At 55.0% G+C, this 18,725-nt stretch overlaps 2 protein-coding genes across 7 annotated transcripts in view; both read left to right on the top strand.

The window, feature by feature from the left end:
* LOC139585437 (poly(U)-binding-splicing factor PUF60) overlaps positions 1-7,935 on the top strand; it is a 27,159-nt gene extending 19,224 nt beyond the window's left edge. For 3 of the 4 annotated variants that reach the window (XM_071418192.1, XM_071418193.1, XM_071418195.1), the window contains 3 exons: positions 1,002-1,137; positions 2,606-2,841; positions 6,744-7,935. In XM_071418192.1, the coding sequence (XP_071274293.1) occupies positions 1,002-1,137; positions 2,606-2,841; positions 6,744-7,043 (672 nt within the window). In that variant the 3' untranslated portion in view covers positions 7,044-7,935. The remainder of the gene's footprint in view (positions 1-1,001; positions 1,138-2,605; positions 2,842-6,743) is intronic. The other variant, XR_011677077.1, reaches the window with a different exon arrangement.
* Positions 7,936-12,889: 4,954 nt separating this feature from the next.
* On the top strand, positions 12,890-16,277 carry LOC139585440 (erythroblast NAD(P)(+)--arginine ADP-ribosyltransferase-like). Of its 3 annotated transcripts, XM_071418200.1 has the most exons (3): positions 14,038-14,904; positions 15,740-15,851; positions 15,897-16,277. In XM_071418200.1, the coding sequence occupies exons 1-2, from the start codon at positions 14,052-14,054 to the stop codon at positions 15,823-15,825; spliced, it is 939 nt and encodes a 312-aa protein (XP_071274301.1). In that variant the 5' UTR covers positions 14,038-14,051; the 3' UTR covers positions 15,826-15,851; positions 15,897-16,277. The 3 variants fall into 3 exon arrangements, with proteins under 3 accessions (XP_071274302.1, XP_071274301.1, XP_071274300.1); XM_071418201.1 differs by lacking the exons at positions 15,740-15,851; positions 15,897-16,277 and adding an exon at positions 12,890-13,424 and having other exon boundaries at positions 14,109-15,706; XM_071418199.1 differs by having other exon boundaries at positions 15,740-16,277.
* The last annotated feature ends 2,448 nt before the right edge of the window (positions 16,278-18,725 follow it).

Below are 18,725 nucleotides of genomic sequence, written 5' to 3' on the forward strand. Positions count from 1 at the left end.
TTCTTCCTTGGGACAGTTCCAGGAGGAGGTTTTTCTTCTTGGGATTGCAGTTCCTGGAGGTTTTTCTTCCTTGGGACTGGAGTTCCAGGAGGTTTTTCTTCCTTGAGATTGGGGTTCCTGGAGGAGGTTTTTCCTTCTTGGGATTAGGGTTCCTGGAGGAGGTTTTTCTTGAGATTGGGGTTCCAGAGGAGGTTTTTCTTCTTGGGATTGGGGTTCCAGGAGGAGGTTTTTCTTCCTTGGGATTGCAGTTCCTGGAGGAGGATTTTCTTCTTGGATTGCAGTTCCAGAGGAGGTTTTTCTTCCTTGGGATTGCAGTTCCTGGAGGAGGTTTTTTTCCCTTGGGATTGCAGTTCCAGAGGAGGTTTTTCTTCCTTGGGATTGGGGTTCCAGGAGGAGCTTTTTCTTCCTTGGGATTGCAGTTCCTGGAGGAGCTTTTTTTTCCTTGGGATTGGGGTTCCAGAGGAGGTTTTCTTCTTGGGATTGGGGTTCCTGGAGGAGGTTTTTCTTCTTGGGATTGGGGTTCCAGGAGGAGGTTTTTCTTCTTGGAATTGCAGTTCAGGAGGAGGTTTTTCTTCCTTGGGATTGCAGTTCCTGGAGGAGGTTTTTCTTCCTTGGGATTGCAGTTCCTGGAGGAGGTTTTTCTTCCTTGGGACTGGAGTTCCAGGAGGTTTTTCTTCCTTGAGATTGGGGTTCCAGGAGGAGGTTTTTCTTCCTTGGGATTGGGGTTCCAGGAGGAGCTTTTTCTTCTTGGGATTGGGGTTCCTGGAGGAGGTTTTTCTTCTTGGGATTGGGGTTCCTGGAGGAGCTTTTTCTCCCAGGGTGTTTCAGAGTTTGTTTCCCTGCTGGGCTGGGTGACGCCTTTGCCTTCCCTCCCACGCTGGGAGCTCCTGGGATGGGAGTGTTGGGAATTTCCCAGGTGCAGGGGGCTGAGCCTGGCTGGCTGCTCTGCAGGGACAGTCCCTGGGGCAGGGCTGACCCCAGCTTTTCCCTGTGTCCCACAGGAAGCCGTGGCAGGAGCTGCAGTGCTGGGCACATTGGCCACCCCGGGGCTCGTGTCCCCTGCCCTGACCCTGGCCCAGCCCCTGGGGGCTCTGCCCCAGGCTGTGATGGCTGCACAGGCCCCTGGTGTCATCACAGGTGGGTCCCCTGTCTGCAGGCACCTCTGTGTGTGTTCCCTTGTCACCTGTGTGTGTCCTCTCTTCCTGTCACCTGCATCTGGCACCTCTGTCCCCTGTCTGCAGGCACCTCTGTGCATCCCCTTCTGTCACCTGTGTGTGTCCCTTCTTCCTGGCACCTGTGTCTGTCCCCTCTTCCTAGCCCCTGTGCCCCCTTCCTCCTGGCACCTCTGTCCCCTGTCTGCAGGCACTTGTGTGTGTCCCTTCTGTCCCTCTTGCTGGCCTCTGTGTCCCTTCCTGCTGGCACCTGTGTGTGTCCCCTTCCTCCTGGCACGCCTGTCCCTTTTCTCCTGTCACCTGTGTGTGTCCCGTCTTCCTGTCACCCGTGCCTGTCCCTTCTTCCTGCCCCCTGTGCCCCCTTCCTCCTGGCATTTGTGTGTCCTCTTCCTTCTGTCATGTGCGTGTGCTCCTGTCACCTGTGTGCTTCTCCTGCTGTCACCTGTGTGTGCTGTGCCTCTTGTCACCTCTGTGTGTCCCCTCCTCCTGTCACTGGTGTGTGCTGTGCCTCCTGTCACCTCTGTGTGTCCCCTCCTGTCACCGGTGTGTGCTGTGCCTCTTGTCACCTCTGTGTGTCCCCTCCTGTCACCTGTGTGTGCTCTGCCCTTGTCACCTGTGTCCCTTTTCCACAGATGTGACTCTGTGCCTGGAGTCCACATGAGGCTGGACTCCTGCTCCTGGCCCTGCCTGGGCAGGAGCTTGGATGTTTTATGGATTCGTTTTGTGTCCAAAAGAGGGGACACGCTGTGGGTTCCAGCAGGAACACCTGGCATGGGGGGAAAAGCTGGATAATGGGCACTGGGTGTCACTGACCATTGTCCAGGTGTCACTGACCACTGCCAGGTGTCACTGACCATCGCCAGGTGTCACTGACCATCGTCCAGGTGTCACTGACCACTGCCTGGTGTCACTGACCATCGTCCAGGTGTCACTGACCACTGCCCAGCTGTCACTGACCATGGCCTGGGTACCACTGAATGTTTCCCAGCTGTCCAGGTGTCACTGCCCACTGCCCAGCTGTCACTGACCATCGCCCAGCTGTCACTGACCATCACCCAGCTGTCACTGACCACTGCCCAGCTGTCACTGACCATGCCCTGGGTACTACTGCATGTTTCCCAGCTGTCACTGACCATTGTCCAGCTGTCACTGACCATCACCCAGCTGTCACTGACCATCGTCCAGGTGTCACTGACCATGGCCTGGGTTCCACTCAATGTTTCCCAGCTGTCACTGACCATCGTCCAGGTGTCACTGACCATTGTCCAGCTGTCACTGACCATGCCCTGGGTACCACTGAATGTTTCCCAGCTGTCCCTCACCATTGTCCAGCTGTCACTGACCATGCCCTGGGTATTACTGCATGTTTCCCAGCTGTGATTGCCCATCACCCAGCTGTCCCTGACCACCCTCCTGTCCCTGTGCTCTCCCAGGTGTGACCCCTGCCCGGCCGCCCATCCCGGTGACCATCCCGCAGGTGGGCGTTGTGAATCCCATCCTGGCCAGCCCCCCAGCCCTGGGGCTGGTGGAGGTGAAGAAGGAGAAGGAGGAGGAGGAGGTGTTCCAGGAGTCGGAGCGGCCGGAGATGCTGAGCGAGCAGGAGCACATGAGCATCTCGGGCAGCAGCGCCCGCCACATGGTCATGCAGAAGCTGCTGCGCAAGCAGGAGGTGAGTGTGGCAGGGGACAGCTGCCACCTGTGTGCCAGGCTGGGCTCTGCAGGGCAGGGGGGCTCAGGGGCACCCAGAGCACCTCTGAGGGGCACCCAGAGCACCTCTGAGCTCAGCAACAGCAGTTCAGGGCACCCACAGCAACTCTGAGCTCAGGGGCACAGCACCTCTGAGCTCACCCACAGCAGTTCAGGGCACCCATAGCAACTCTGAGCTCACCTACAGCACCTCTGTGCTCAGGGGCACCCACAGCACCTCTGAGCTCAGCAACAGCAGTTCAGGGCACCCACAGCAACTCTGAGCTCACCCACAGCACCTCTGGGCTCACCCACAGCAACTCTGAGCTCAGCAACACTCACAGCACCTCTGAGCTCACCCAGGGCACCTCTGAGCTCAGCAACAGCAGTTCAGGGCACCCACAGCAACTCTGAGCTCAGGGGCACAGCACCTCTGAGCTTACCCACAGCACCTCTGAGCTCAGCAACACCCACAGCACCTCTGAGCTTACCCACAGCACCTCTGAGCTCAGGGCGATGTGACCGTGTTCACAGGGGTCCGAGGATGAGGGAAAGGACGAGGATCTGACTCCATGTTTCAGAAGGCTGATTTATTATTTTATGATATATATTACATTAAGACAATACTAAAAGAATAGAAGAAAAGATTTCATCAGAAGGCTAGCTAAGAATAGAAGAAGAAAGAAAGATAGCAAAGGCTTGTGGCTCAGACTCTCTGTCCGAGCCAGCTGGCTGTGATTGGCCATTAATGAGAAACAACCACATGAGCCCAATCCCAGATGCACCTGTTGCATTCCACAGCAGCAGATAACCATTGGTTACATTTTGTTCCTGAGGCCTCTCGGCTTCTCAGGAGGAAAAATCCTAAGGAAAGGATTTTTCAGAAAAGATGTCTGTGACAGGAGCACCCACAGCACCTGTGAGCTCAGGGGCACTTCAGGATTGATTTACCTGGGCCTGGAGTGCCAGGACAAGGGAATGGTTTCCCACTGCCAAGGGGGCAGGGTTAGGTGGGATTTTGGGAAGGAATCCTTCCCAGTATTCCATATAATCATATCCTATAATATCCCAATAATGAGGGTTTTTAGGGCACCCTGAAGCTGTGGCTGCCCCATCCCAAGGCTGGGCAGGGCTTGGAGCCCCCTGGGATGGTGGGAGGTGTCCCTGCCCATGGCAGGGGTGGGACAGGATGGGCTCTTGGTCCCTCCATGCCAAACCATCCTGGCATTCCCTGATCTTCCCCGAGTCCCTTGGAGGGCTCAGAGCAGGCCCTGGTGAGGAGTCTCTGACTGAGCTCTGGTGTCACTGGATCCAACCCTGGTGGCCTTTGGGCTGGAAGGGTGGGACTGGCACAGGCCAGGCCAGTCTGTCCCAAGAACCAAGTTCACCTCTGCCCCACTACATCCCATAGAGGGTGAGTCCTGTGCAGAATCCCAGAGGAACCCCCAGTCTGGGTGACAGGGTGGGCCTTGGTTGGACTCATGGTCTTGGAGGTCTTTTCCCACCTGAATTGATTCTGTGAACCCCTGAGGTGCTGATCAAACAGAAGTTCATGGGAATTGCAGTGAGGAGGAGGACAAGAATGAGGGGTAGAAAAAGAACATTAAACAGAACAATGGATTCATGGATTTTTGTGGGGGCTGTCAGAGGGGACTTGGTGATCTTGCCTGGGCATCTCCAGTTTGTTCCTTTGCTGGAGTCTCCTGGCAGATTTCCTGAGCTTTGACAGGGAACCTAAGGCATTTCTTCCCCATTTGCTGATAGGGACAAAGCTGACAGCATTCCCAAGGAATGAGGGTTCCCTCCTCTTCCCAAGGGTGCCTGAAGTGAAACACACCTTGGGGCTCCTGTCCCAGCAGCCACAACCACCTCAGTCCATGGGACAGCCTGGCTTGGGAAAAGCTGAGCAGAGCTAAATAGTCTCATTTAAGGTTTAAAAAATTTAAAACTCCCCAAAACTGAAACTTGCAAGTCTTTTTTAATATAATGCTCCATCCCAAGCTGTTTGGGATTCTGAGCCTACAAGTGCCCTTGGCTTGGGCTGTGAGGAGCAGCCACAGGAAATGTGTTCACGTGGAGCCTGGAATGGGATGGGGCAGAGCCTGGAATGGCCCAGGTGTGCCAGGGCCAGGGGCACAGAGCAGCCTGCCCAGAGGGGGTGGAATTCCTGTCCTTGAAGGCACCAGAGGCCACCTGGACGTGGCCCTGGAGCTCAGGCCAGGTGATCTGAGAGCCCGAGGGGCTCAGTCATGGAAGGGCTGGGTGCAGGTGTGTCACCCATGTCACCCACCTGTGTGTCCTGCTGGGGGCACCTGGGGAATCCTTTATGGGAGGGGAGGAAAGGAACACAAAGAGAATTGTCACAGAATTGTTGAGGAAAAGCCAACAATACCTGTGTGGTGTTTTCGGGGTCCCCTGTCAAAGGCGAGGAAAATGGTGAATCTGACTCCATGTTCTTAGAAGGATAATTTATTATTTTATGATATTATGTTATTAAAGAATATTAAACTAAACTATACTAAAGAATACAAAAAGGATACAGACAGAAAACTGGAAAGACACCAATGAAATCTCGTAACTCTCCCCAGGGTCTCGACACAGTTTGACCATGATTGGTCATTAAGTAAAAACAATTCACATGAAACCAATGAAGTAATCACCTACACATTCCAAAGCAGCAAAACACAGGAGAAGCAAATCAGATAAATTATTGTTTACAGTTTTTGTGAGGCTTCTCAGCTTCCCAGGAGAGAAATCCTGGCCAAGGGATTTTTCCAGAAAATGTGCCAGTGACATACCTGGATGGCAGCAGCACAGGGAAGATGAGAGTGGTGCCCAAGGCTCGTTGTGCTTCCAGGAGTGTCCCAGGAAATGGCCCACAGCATTCCCAGCCAGGGGAATTCTGATCCAGGGGCCAGCAGCACACAGGCCTGGAAACTTGCTGCCACATTTCTCTTCACAGAGAAAAGCAAGGCACAAATCTTCCCAAGAATATTTCTGAGTTTCACATTCTCTGAACGTCAGAGAAAGGAAAAACAATTCTTATCATTTGTTGTGCCAAAGTGGAATGCAGTGTGGGGATTGTTTACCCAGAGTGATGGTGTTTTGTTTCCTTGGCCTATCAGCCCCAGGTGTGTGTGTGTGTCCTGGACTGTCTGGATAGTCACAAGGGAGGGTCAGGAGATGAGTGCAGAGAGAGCAGTTGTGTGCAGAGTGAGTGCTTGGCAGATTCACTTTACATGGAATGTAGTACAGTATAATAAAGTAATTAATTAGCCTTCTAGTAAGATGAAGTCCTCCTCATCATTCCTCCTTCATCGGGTTGCCAGGCAGCAATAGGAACTCAGTGATTATCCCTGAGAGGCTGAGCCAGCAGCCCCCTGGAGGGTGCCTGTGTGCCAGTGTTCACAGGGGTCCCAGGATGAGGGAAGAGATGAGAATCTTGACTCCATGTTTTCAGAAGGCTGATTTATTATTTTATGATATATATTACATTAAAACTATACTAAATGAACAGAAGAAAGGATTTCATCAGAAGGCTTGAAAGGAATAGGAAAGGAATGATAATAAAATCTTGTGACTGGCCAGAGAGTCTGAGACAGCTGGACTGTGATTGGCCATTAATTAAAAACAACCACACGAGACCAATCAGAGCTGCACCTGAGACCAATCCCAGATTCACCTGTTGCATTCCACAGCAGCAGATAATTATTGTTTACATTTCATTTCTGAGGCCTCTCAGCTTCTCATTCTAGCAAAAGGATTTTTCACAAAATATCATGGCTGCAGTGCCCGCAGTGGGGTTTGGGGTTTGGGGTTTTGGTGCTGGGCTGTGCCCCATGCGCGTCTCCAGCCCTCACCCCCTCCTCTCCTCCCTCCCTGCAGTCCACGGTGATGGTGCTGCGGAACATGGTGGATCCCAAGGACATCGACGACGACCTGGAGGGAGAGGTGACGGAGGAGTGCGGCAAGTTCGGGGCTGTGAACAGGGTCATCATCTACCAGGAGAAGCAGGGCGAGGAGGAGGACGCCGAGATCATCGTCAAGATCTTTGTGGAGTTCTCCATGGCCTCAGAGACTCACAAGGCCATCCAGGCGCTCAACGGGCGCTGGTTCGCGGGCAGGAAGGTGGTGGCCGAGGTCTACGACCAGGAGAGGTTCGACAACAGCGACCTCTCGGCATGAACTGCACCCCGGGGCTGGGGATGGGCCTGGGGCTGGGCCTGGACCTGATCCTGGGGCTGGGACTGGGCCTGGGGATCGGCCTGGACCTGATCCTGGGGCTGGGACTGGACCTGATCCTGGGGCTGGGCCTGGACCTGATCCTGGGGCTGGGGATGGGTCTGGACCTGATCCTGGGCCTGGGGATGGGCCTGGACCTGATCCTGGGCCTGGGGCTGGGCCTGGACCTGATCCTGGGGCTGGGACTGGGCCTGGATCTGATCCTGGGGCTGGGGATGGGCCTGGACCTGATCCTGGGGCTGGGATGGGCTTGGGTCTGGGGATGGGCCCAGCTCTGATCCTGGGTCTGGGAATAGGCCCAGCTCTGATCCTGGGTCTGGGAAGAGCCCCAGCTCTGATCCCAGAGCCTTGATCTGGGGAATGGGCCCAACTCTGTTCCCAGGGCTTGGCTGAGCTTGGCCTCTGGGAATTGGTTTATCTGTGATCCCAGAGCCTGGTTGAGCTCAGATCCAGGGAATTGGCCAAGCTTGGATCCAGGGAATCAGCCCAGATCTGATCCCAGGGCTTGACCAAGCTTTGATCCAAGGAATCAGCCCAGCTCTGTCCAAGGAATTGGCCAAGCTTGGATCCAGGGAATCAGCCCAGCTCTGTCCAAGGAATTGGCCAAGCTTGGATCCAGGGAATCAGCCCAGCTCTGTTCCAAGGAATTGGCCAAGCTTGGATCCAGGGAATCAGCCCAGCTCTGATCCCAGGAATTGGCCGAGCTCCTGGGGTTTCTGCCCTGCCCCTCTGCCTCCCGGGGTTTTTGTAGCCGTGTGTAAAGGACATTCCAGGACATTCCAGGGCGGGCACAGGGATCTGGTGTCTGGGGAGTTGAGATAAAAACGCAGAGAAAGCCGGTGTCACCTGTGTGTGTGTGTGACAGGGCTGGCACCACCTTGGCCTGCCTGGCACGGGGCTGGCACTGCTCTGGCACAGGGCTGGCACCAGCTCACCCTGGGCTGGCACTACACTGGCACCTCCTCAGCCCAGTTTGGCACCTCCTTGGCCCATGCTGGCACAGGGCTGGCACTGCTCTGGCACCCGGGGGAGCAGGGCTGCCCTCAGGAGGTGCTGTGAGTGCCCCTGCCCAGCCCCAGCTCCCTCAGGCACACCGGGGTCAGTTCCCTGGGGGGCAGGAGGGGCCCTTTCCCTCCAGGATGGGCTCCAGGGGGTTGGGATGGAGCCAAGGGGGACCCTGGGGAGGGGGAGTCACCCCTGGGGGCTCCTGTGCTGGCACTGGGGGAACTGGGGGTGCTGGGAGGGAGCCCCGATCCAGAGAGCTGAGCCTGTGCTCAGGAATCCCACAGGACTGGGACCCAGCTGGAGGAAATGATCCTGGTACTCCAGAAATGCAGATCTAAGGAGGATGATCTCCAGGGAACTGCAGCCGGGAATTCGGGAATTCCGAGCCCGGCCTCCCTCCGGGGGTTGCTGCCTACAGCAGCTGGGATGTTGGGAGGATGGGATGCTGTGTCTGCAGCAGCTGGGATTTGGGATGCAGGGATTTGGGGGATGCTGGGATTTTGGGATGTGGGGATTTGGGGATGCTGTGCTACAGCAGCTGGGGTTTGGGATGCAGGGATTTGGGTATGCTGGGATTTAGGGATGCAGAGATTTGGGGATGCTGGGATTTAGGGATGCAGGGATTTGGATATGCTGGAATTTTGAGATGCAGGGATTTGGGGATGCTGGGATTTAGGGATGCAGGGATTTGGGGATGCTGGGATTTTGGGATGCAGGGATTTGGGGATGCTGTGCTACAGCACCTGGGGTTTGGGGATGCAGGGATTTGGGGATGCAGGGATTTGGGGGATGCAGGGATTTGGGGATGCTGGGATTTAGAGATGCAGGGATTTGGGGATGCTGGGATTTGGGGATGCAGGGATTTGGGAATGCTGTGCTACAGCAGCTGGGGTTTGGGATGCAGGGATTTGGGTATGCTGGGATTTAGGGATGCAGGGATTTGGGATGCTGGGATTTTGGGGTGCTGGGATTTGGGGATGCTGTGCTACAGCAGCTGGGGTTTGGGGTGCTGCAATTTGGGTATGCTGGGATTTTGGGATGCAGGGATTTTGGGATGCTGTATCTACAGCAGTTGGGATTTTGGGATATAGGGGTTTGGGATGCTGTGCCTACAGCAGTTAGGATTTGGGGATGTAGGGATTTTGGAATGCTGTGCTACAGCAGCTGGGATTTGGGATGCAGGGTTTGGGGATGCTGTGTCTACAGCAGGTGGTGTTTTGGGATGCTGGGATTTGGATATGCTGGAATTTTGAGATGCAGGGATTTGGGATGCTGGGATTTTGGGATGCAGGCATTTGACGATGCTGTGCTACAGCAGTTGGGATTTTGGGATGCAGAGATTTTGGGGTGCTGGGATTTGGGGATGCTGTGCCTACAGCAACTAGGATTTGGGGATGCAAGGATCTTGGGATGCTGTGTCTACAGCAGCTGGGACATAGGGATGCAGGGATTTTGGGATGCTGTGCCTCAGCAGTTTTGATGCCGTCTTTGGCAGCTTTCAGGGGTAGCTGCACAAATCACTGAGCAGCTCTGTTTGGGGCCATGTCAAAGGAGGCTCTGGTGTTTAGGGAAAACATCCCAAAAATGCAGGGGGTAAGCACGGGAGAAACAGTGCACCCACCGGGCAGTGCTGCTCACACCAGCACGGGACAGCCTGTCCTGCTCGCCCGTCAGGGCCGGGCCACTGACCCCAAACCGCCTGTCCGGGACCTGGAGGACCCAAGCAAGGAAGCAACCAAACCCTTCTGGCAGTGGGAGCACTGAGGGTTTGGAACTCTTGTCACAAGGACCCATCAAATACATTTATGGACCAGATCCATACCGATGCTCTCCTTCTGTCCCAGGGAAGCTGTGGCTGCCCCATCCCTGGCCGTGTTCAAGGCCACGTTGGGCGGTGCCTGGAGCAGCCTGGCCCAGGGGAAGATGTCCCTGCCCATGGCAGGGCTGGCACCGGACGGGCTTTAAGGTCGCTCCAGCCCAAACCATTGCAGAGCCCCCGGGGCCGGGATGGGGCGGGGCGGGCGCTCGGCAGCTCCAGCAGCTCGTGCTGCCGCCTGCTGTTGGCACCCAGAACTGCAGCTGGGGGCGGCGCATGCGCAGTGACGCAGATTTCCTGTGCTCGCTGCTGCCCTCCGGTGGACAATTCCTGACCTGCAACTCCAGGAGATGAGCGGGCAAAGAGGGAAAACCCCTGATTTGAAAGGAAAAAGAGTTTCCTGAGCGAAACATCAGGGGTTTTAATAAAAAAAATGGGTGGTGCTACCTCTGTCCCCTTTTCTCTATTTTATTTTTATTCCTGCTCTTTGTTTTTCTTTTTTTCCTCCCAATGCTTCTTCTGTTGCATTACCTCAAATCAGGAACTTTGGAACAGGCCCCAAACTGATTATTAATCCTTTTTAAATTGCACTGAACAGCCCCTGCCAGCTCCCTCTGCCCTTCCTGCTGCTCCAGACCCTTCCCCAGCTCCCTCCCTTCCCTCGTCATGCTCCAGCCCCTCCAGGTCCTTTCTCAGGGTCTGCAGTGAATGAGGAAAAAGGGAGGAACATTTCTCCAGCACCTTTTTGTAGATCGAGGTTTGAAAAATAAAGCTTTGATTTCCCTCTAACAAAAACTCCAGGGATTGCCTATTTTAGGAAATAAGGCGCTCTGCAGGAGAGGCATTAAAGGAGCTGGACATGACCCCTGGACATGTCCTGGAATCTGATCCCAAATCCAGGGGTCACTCCTGGATGCCCCAGTGTCCCCCAGACCCCCCAACTCCCAATCCCAGTCCCACAGTCCTATATCCCCCCTCAAGGTGTCTTGTCAGCCACCCTCAGGACCCTGACTCAAATCCTGGGGTCATTTCCTGGCCCCCCCCAGTAACCCGTGTGACCCCCAGACTCTCAATCCCACTCCCACAGTTCTGTGTCCCCCCTCCCGGTGTTTCCCAGTGTTTCCATTACCCCAATCCCTCTCCCAATCCCTTGTACCCCTCCCAGTGGCCCCATGTCCCCCAGGACCCTGGCCCAAGGTTTGGGGTCCCCAATGGGTCCCACTGTCCCTGTCCCCTTCCCCCCTTACCCCAAGCCCACTCTCAGTCCCATGACCTCCCCAGTGACCCCTGGACCCCGATCCAGTCCCATGGGCCCCCCAAGCGTCCCCCATCACCCCACTGCCACTCCCATGGTCCTGTGTCTCCCATCGCTGGCCCCCAGACCACCCCAGTCCCTGTTCTGTGACACCCCCAGTGCCCCCCCAGACCCCAATCCCGCTGTCCCATGTTCCCCCACAAGGGTCCCCAGCCCCTGATACTGAAATCAGACAGAGTGAAACTCCCTGATGGAACTGCAGGTATCAGAAAGCCGGAATTCTTGATCAGCTCGGACTCACAGCAGATCAATCCTGGTCCTGCAGCTCAGGGGGGGCTTTGGCACAGGGTCTTTATCCACCACAATTACAAATATTCATGAAAATGTGTCTCCTACCTAATACAGAAACAGCACTTTTCCCATAAATAATCTGCATGGCTCTACCTCTTTTAGGAAATAATTTTTATTGTGCTACAGAGTCATAAAAATGGGCTGTCAGAGTTTGTTTTCACTGTGTGCCCCAGAATCCCACGTGACCTTGCCTCAAACTTTTGCTTTGGGCAGGCACTGCTCTTTCTGTGTTACAGAACTTGCCAAAAACCCCTCACTGCAGTTCCCTTTATCTCTTTCTCCACAGGTTACAGCCACCTTTTCCCCGCTGTGTTTTTACCTGTTCAACTTTAAGCTGTACCCAGCACCATTAAGGGATGTAAAACTTTCTATTCTCTCTCTTATTGCTCAGTCCCCATGACCCCAATCCCACCGTCCCATGTCCCCCCAGTTTCCCCCAGTCCCACTCCCCAGTGCTCACTGAGTTGCAGCCACACCTCAGATACCACTTGGGGTCCCCTATCAGATGCCATCTGCGGAGGATCAGCAATGGGACATCACGCCATGATCAATATGACCAAGTGAAGTCAAATTTATTACAAGAACAAAATGTATTTATGCTTTGTTCTACTGTTCACGCGCCTCAGGCTAATACATGATTGGTTTAGCCTGGCTGTGCACGCGTCTCAAGCCTTCAGCTCATTGTTCAGTCTTCTTTCTTCATGCATCTCATTGTGGTTTATTGTTTTCCCTTCAGGCGCTCTGCTGTGGTTTTTGCTCTGTCTTCTTAGCCCGCCCCACATCCTGGACTCGTTTTTCTCCTGAGTAGGCTCTTCCTGTTTTTGAGCTATCGGAGACAATGAGAAATTCTGCTCAGCCCCTTAAAGGCTGCTTGGGCACTGTGTCCATTTTCCTGCAAAAATCCCTCAACAGACATGCCTGTGGGCACCTTGAGCGTGGGGATGATCTCTTGGGGGAGTGCCTGGGTGCCTGGGCTGAGCTGAGCTGCCCCAAGGCGTGGCCGTTCTACAACCCAGGGCACACCAGCCTGGGGACTGACAAATCCCTGTGGGAAATAGACTTGCACTAAAGCAGCACGAGAGGTTCCTTTGTATTCAAAACCATCACCTCCAGGCATCACTGAAAGAGGAAAGACTCCTGGGGATTATCGGGAAATGGACTTTCTGAGCTACCACGCCAACATGGGCTCAGGTATCTCCTGGTGTTGGTGGATCCCTTCTTGGAGGTCCAGAGCTTCTCCTGCCAAACCAGCAAGGCCAGGGAAGTCACCCAGGCACTCCCCCCAGAGATCATCCCCAGGCTCAAGGTGCCTGCAGGGATGGCATCTGATAGGGGAGCCCAAGTGGTATCTGAGGTGTGACAGCAACTCAGTGAGCAGTGGGGAGTGGGACTGGGGGAAACTGGGGCAACGTGGGACTGTGGGATTGGGGTCCTGGAGGGTGAACAATAAGAGAGAGAATAGAAAGTTTGAGTTCTCCTGAAGGTGCTGGATAGGGCTTAAAGATGAACAAGCAAAAAACAATAAAAGGATGTAAAAGTGTTTGCAGCAGGGCAAAGGTTGCTGTAACCTGTGGAGAAAGAGAGAAAGGGCACTCCAGTAATGGTTTTTTGCCAAATTCTGTAACACAGAAGGAGCAGTGTCTGCCGAAAGTTAAAGTTCTAGCTGAGGTCACACTGGGGCACTCAGTGAAAACCACACTGAGAAAAGTCATTTTTACGACTCTCCAGGACCATAAAAGGATTTCAAGAAAGAGGTGGAGCCATGCAAATTATTGCTAGGAAATGTACAGTTTCTGTACTAGGTGAGGGACACATTATAACGAATATTTGCAATTGTGGTGGATAAAGACCCTGTGGCAAAGTCCCCCCTGACCTGCAGGATCAGGACAGATCCACTGTGAGTCTGAGCTGATAAAGAATTCAGTTTTTATGCTACCTCCAGTTCCATCAGGGAGCTCACTCCGGCTGATTTTGGTATCAGGACTGGGGGGACTCCAGGGGGACTCTTGGGGGGACACGGGACTGAGGGATTGGGATTGCGGTGCTGGGGGGACACTGGGGGAGTCACAGGTCTGGGATTGGGGTAATGGGGGGCTCTGGGGGAAAATGAGGGGGGACACGGGATGGTGAGAGTGGGACTGGGGTGATGGGGAGGATGGGAGACACTGTGGGGGCAGAGGGTGATGCCTGGATTTGGGTTGATGTCCTGGGGTGACACCAATGGAACTGGGGAATGGGTGTAGGAGTGGGGTCTGGGGATGAGCCGAGGGGGACACCGGGGGGCTCAGGGAGTGACCCCAGGATTTGAGGGGACTTGTTTTCATGGGAGTAGGATTGGGCTTCTGGGGGGCCAGGAGGACACGGTACTGTGGGATTGGGGTTCCTGGGGCTGGGGGACATTGGGGAGGGATAAGTAACCCCAGGATTTGGGATGAAGGAGCCCAGACATGCCCAGGGCTCTGCTGGCCAGGAGTGCCTCCCTTCCCCCTGGGCTGACCCCACTCCCCTCCCCAGTCCCTCACTGATGAACCTTCCCTGTGTCTCCCCTGTGTCTCCCCTGTGTCCCCTCTGTGTCCTCCAGTGTCCACACTGGTCCCTGTGGCCTCTCCCCTCCATGGCCGTCCTGGCTCAGACCCTGGCACTGCTGGCAATGGCCGTGGCCACCACGGGCATCAAGGTGGTGACCCTGGACATGGCCCCGGACTCCTTTGATGACCAGTACCAGGGCTGCGGCCCTGCAATGACTGAGGCGTTGCCAGCCCTCAACCGCTCCGAGTTTGAGCAGAACCCTCTCTTTGCCAAGGCCTGGACTAAGGCCAGAGCCACATGGCAGAGTCGGGGGTCCCCTGTGTCCCCTCTGTCATCCCCAGCCCAGGCCATCGCCCTCATGGCCTACACAGTGAATGAACTGTACAAAGAGTTCAACCGAGCCGTGCGCACGGCCGGGCGCTCCAGGCAGGAATACCGGGACAACTTCCACTTCAAAACTCTGCATTTCCTGCTGACCCAGGCCCTGGCGACACTGAGGGTCACTCGGGGTCCAAAGTGTCAGAACGTGTACCGGGGGTTGTGTGGGGTCAGGTTCCAGGCAGTGTCCGGTGACATCGTGCGGTTCAGTCGATTCATGTCGGCGTCACAGAATGAAACAGCCTCCCAGCAATTTGGGAGAGACACGATGTTCCAGGTGTACACGTGCCACGGTGCAGAAATCTGGGAATTCTCCAACTATACTAGTGAGAAGGAGGTGCTGATCCCACCCTTTGAGACCTTCGAGGTCATCAAAGTCAGCCAGGAAGGAGAAAGCACGTGGATTCAGCTCAGCTCCAATGGGACCTTCAGCAAATACAACTGCGAGTGGCTGCAAGGTGACGCCACAGGTGAGAGCCTGGGGCGATGGGGACACCCACTGGGGATGGGGCAGGGACATGGGCACCCACTGTGGCTGCGGGGACAAGGACAGCCCATGCTGGGCAGAAGGAGAGGGAAAGCCAGTGCTGGGGACACTCTCTGGATGTGGTGAGAAACCAAGTGCTGGGGGCACCCACTGTGGCCATGGGGACACCAGGATAAGGCACAGGGGACAATGACACTCACTGGGCATGGGGGGACAGCGTCACCCAGTGCTGGGGAGGGCCACTGTGGACAGGGAATACCCATGACAGGGCACAGAGGGTGGGGACACTGACTGAGAGTTTGGGGACAGGGACAGCCCATGCTGGGGATGCCAATCTCGGGACACCCATTGTGGGCACGGGGACAGGAATGGCCATGACAGGGCACCGGGATGGGGACCCCCCCATCTGGGAGGAGACAGGGTCAGGACAGGACAGCCCAGCCAGGGGACCACAGGGACAGGGATGTCCCCATTCTGATCCTGTCCCTCCCCACCAAAGGCAGTGCTGTGGGGCTGGGCCCTGTGTGCTGGACGTGGGTGGGCTGGGAGCCCTCATGGCCCTTCCTGAACCCCTGTCCCCAGCTGTCACCTGCCATGGCACCTCCTGACTCCCCCTGATCCCTGTCACCCCTATGACCACCATGACCCCTCTGCCCTCCCCGGGCCTCGTGCCCCCCTGTGCCCCCCCGCAACACCCTGTCACCTGACACCTCATGGCCCCCATCTCTCCTGTCACCCCTAACCCCCCATTATGGTCCTCCCCCACCCCCTCACTCCCCCCATATGATCCCCCTGACGTCCGTCTCTTTGTCTGCCAGGTGGGAGCGCCCCCAGGGCTCCCTTCCATGTGGGAGGACTCCTCCTGGCCACCACAGCCCTGGCAGTGGCCACTGGGATCCTCTGAGCCACGAGGCCACTGTGGTCTCCAAGGTCGCTGTGGTCACTGTGGCAAGCATGGCCGCCATGGCAACCAAGGTCACTGTCATCCCTGTGGCCACCACAATCACCAATACCACCATGACCTCTGGAGAAACGAGGCCACCAAGGCTACCAAGGCCACCACAGCCACTCTGGCCACCTTGGCAGCTGTTGCCACCATAAGGTCACTGTGGCCACCATTGTCATTGAAGCACTGTGGCCACCACAGCCACTCTGGCCTCATGGTCACAAAAATCAACAAGGCTTCTGTGACCACCATGATCACCAAGAGACCCGGAGTCACCACAAAGTTACAACAGCCACTGTAGCCACTGTGGCCACCAGTATCATTGTGCAAAGAAATTCTATTAAATAATTCTATCAAAACAATTCCATTAAATAAATCTGACAAAGCCAGAATAAAGTGACAATTCCTAAGCAGGGCTCAATGTCAGTCCTCACACCAACACTCCTGGGAACGTCTCTTTCTCTCTGCCTCAAGGAGGATCCCTCAGGAGCACTCCCTCCCAAGGGAGGAACCTCACACACATTTCATTTCCAGCAGGAACCGGGGAGAGGAATCTCTGTCTGAGAGGGGACTGGACGTTCCCAGGGTCAGTTGATAGATGGCCAGGCCCAGCTCTGGTCTTTCATCCTCACTTGTCAGTTTGGGGTTCATGATTTGGGCTGGTTTTAGCCCAATTCAGCAAAAAAATCAGCAGCAGACCCCTCTCAGCTCAGCCCTGATGGCCACAAATGGGGCATTGTCCCTGGGGCGCATTCCAGGCAGAGCATCCTGCCACATCCTGCACTTCAGGGGGACCTTAAAGGCTGGAAATTGGGAGGTTCAAGAGGAGAAGGGCAGGTCCTGCCCCCTGGGAAGGGACAGTCGCCAGTGGTAGTCCAGGCCCAGAGGGTCCTGCTGGAGCAGCTGTGGGGAAGGACCTGGGGGTGCTGGTGGGTGACCGATGAAGCTGGCCATGTGGCCTGCGGCCTGGAGGGATCCAGGGTGTATCATGAAGAGCAGGGCCCAGAGTATTTCCAAGGAGGAAGGGCAGTGTTTGTACCCCTCTGCCCTTCCCATTGAGGCACATCAGGAGTGCTGTGTCCTGATCTGGCAGTGCTGTGACCAGATCTGCCCAGTGCTGTGTCCTGTCCTGGGCTGCTCTGGACCCAATCCAGGTCTCAGGGATGACACTGCCTGAGCTGGGAGGTTGGGCCAGGTGCCCACTCTGGGTCCTTCCAGCCTGACCCATGCTGGGATTTGGGGATTCTGGCAGTTGTGGTTCAGGAATTGTCCACTGGAGGGCAGCAGCGAGCGCGGGAAATCAGCGTCACTGCGCATGCGCCGCCCCCAGCTGCAGTTCCGGGTGCCAACAGCAGGCGGCAGCACGAGCTGCTGGCGCTGCCGAGCCCCGCCCCGCCCCATCCCGGCCCCGGGGGCTCTGCAATGGTTTGGGCTGGAGCGACCTTAAAGCCCGTCCGGTGCCAGCCCTGCCATGGGCAGGGACATCTTCCCCTTGGCCAGGCTGTTCATGGCACTGCCCAGCCTGGCCTTGAACTGTTCCAGGAGTGGGGCAGCCACAGCTTTGGGACAGACAGGTAAGATGATGATTGGCTCTCAACGTTAAGGGATGAATATTGTGTTTATGTTAAGAGAAGTTTTGTGGATGTATGGTTATGTGATTTTAGTTTGTTGTTTCGACATCCTTTGTTCTTCCCATCGCCCCCTTTCCCCCACCCATATTGTTGCTGCAGGACAGCTGTGGTTGTCAGGATTGTCAGGGACATGTACCCGTGCCCCTTGCACGGGGCAGTTGGGAATGGGGAATGCCTGTTGCTGCGGAGGAGTGGCACGGCAACATCTCACCTCCAACCACACTGCAGGAAGGTCTCCACCAATGGACAGCAAGGAAGAGTCAGCTGGTAGACTGTTGGAGGGGCCAGGGATTTAGAAGGAAAATGTTTGAATATGTATGACTTATAAATATGACTTATAAATATGTATTTGGCTGATGCAACACCGGGGGGATAAAGGACAGAGCCGCCATTTTGTGGATGAGACTCTGGCTTCAGCTGAGCATATAGCTCAGGATACAATGGAACATTTCCTCTATCTACCTTTTGGTCAGAAAAATTCACCTTGCCAGAGGTTTCCTTGCAGAAAGGAGACAGAAGTGCCCTGTAATTATATTCGTGATCAAAGGAAGAGGCCGTGGGGAATTTCCCCACGGGGTGTCACAAGTTGCTGGACGATGCAGCCTCCTTTTTACCCCAATTTCCCACCCATATCTCCCACTCCCTTTCCCCATTGGCAGAGGTATTTGGAAGGTGCAGACTTCCCAATCCAGCCACTGCACGTCCCCCTTGCTACACACCCCGTCCTTCTGCCACACATACACATGACCATTAAAATGAGCTTTAACTTTACCCTGGGCAGGGTAATTAATATTCATAAGCCTGTTAAGTCTTTGTTCTTCTTCTTGAAATTCAGGAATTTGGTAGGACCTTGCTGAGCAGCAGTCCATGTCAATGAGGAACATTTTCTGAAACTGATAGTTTCTCCGATCACTTCCTTCTCTACAAGTCCCAGGCCCTATCTACCACCAGATTCACACAATCTATTTGTAAAGAAACATTCCTCTTATTCCTTTCTAGGTTAAATTAATTGGGATGCGGAAATAGAGTTTGGTTTGGTTTAAGTGCTGAATATGTGGGAATTCTCAGGATTTGGGCATGAATCAATGAATTTTCAAAGAAGTAAAGGGAAGTTAATGAAATGTTAGGGGGTGAGGAGTAGGTAGAATTTTCTTTTTCTCTCCTCTTCCTCTTTTTTCCCTTTTTTCTGCTCAGGGAAAATGGCAGTGGTGGCCTTGGTAGCCTTGC

The sequence above is a fragment of the Agelaius tricolor genome, unplaced genomic scaffold, assembly GCF_023055355.1.
Source record: "Agelaius tricolor isolate 1412-34295 unplaced genomic scaffold, bAgeTri1.0.p SCAF_78, whole genome shotgun sequence".
Taxonomy (NCBI): domain Eukaryota; kingdom Metazoa; phylum Chordata; class Aves; order Passeriformes; family Icteridae; genus Agelaius; species Agelaius tricolor.

What these genes read in the sequence shown, in the direction of transcription:
- LOC139585440 (XM_071418199.1), top strand. Translation starts at nt 14,052, where the DNA reads ATGAACCTTCCCTGTGTCTCCCCTGTGTCTCCCCTGTGTCCCCTCTGT. An exon ending in GCTGCAAGGTGACGCCACAG is followed by an intron (nt 14,905 to 15,739) that starts GTGAGAGCCTGG and finishes TTTGTCTGCCAG; the next exon opens with GTGGGAGCGCCCCCAGGGCT.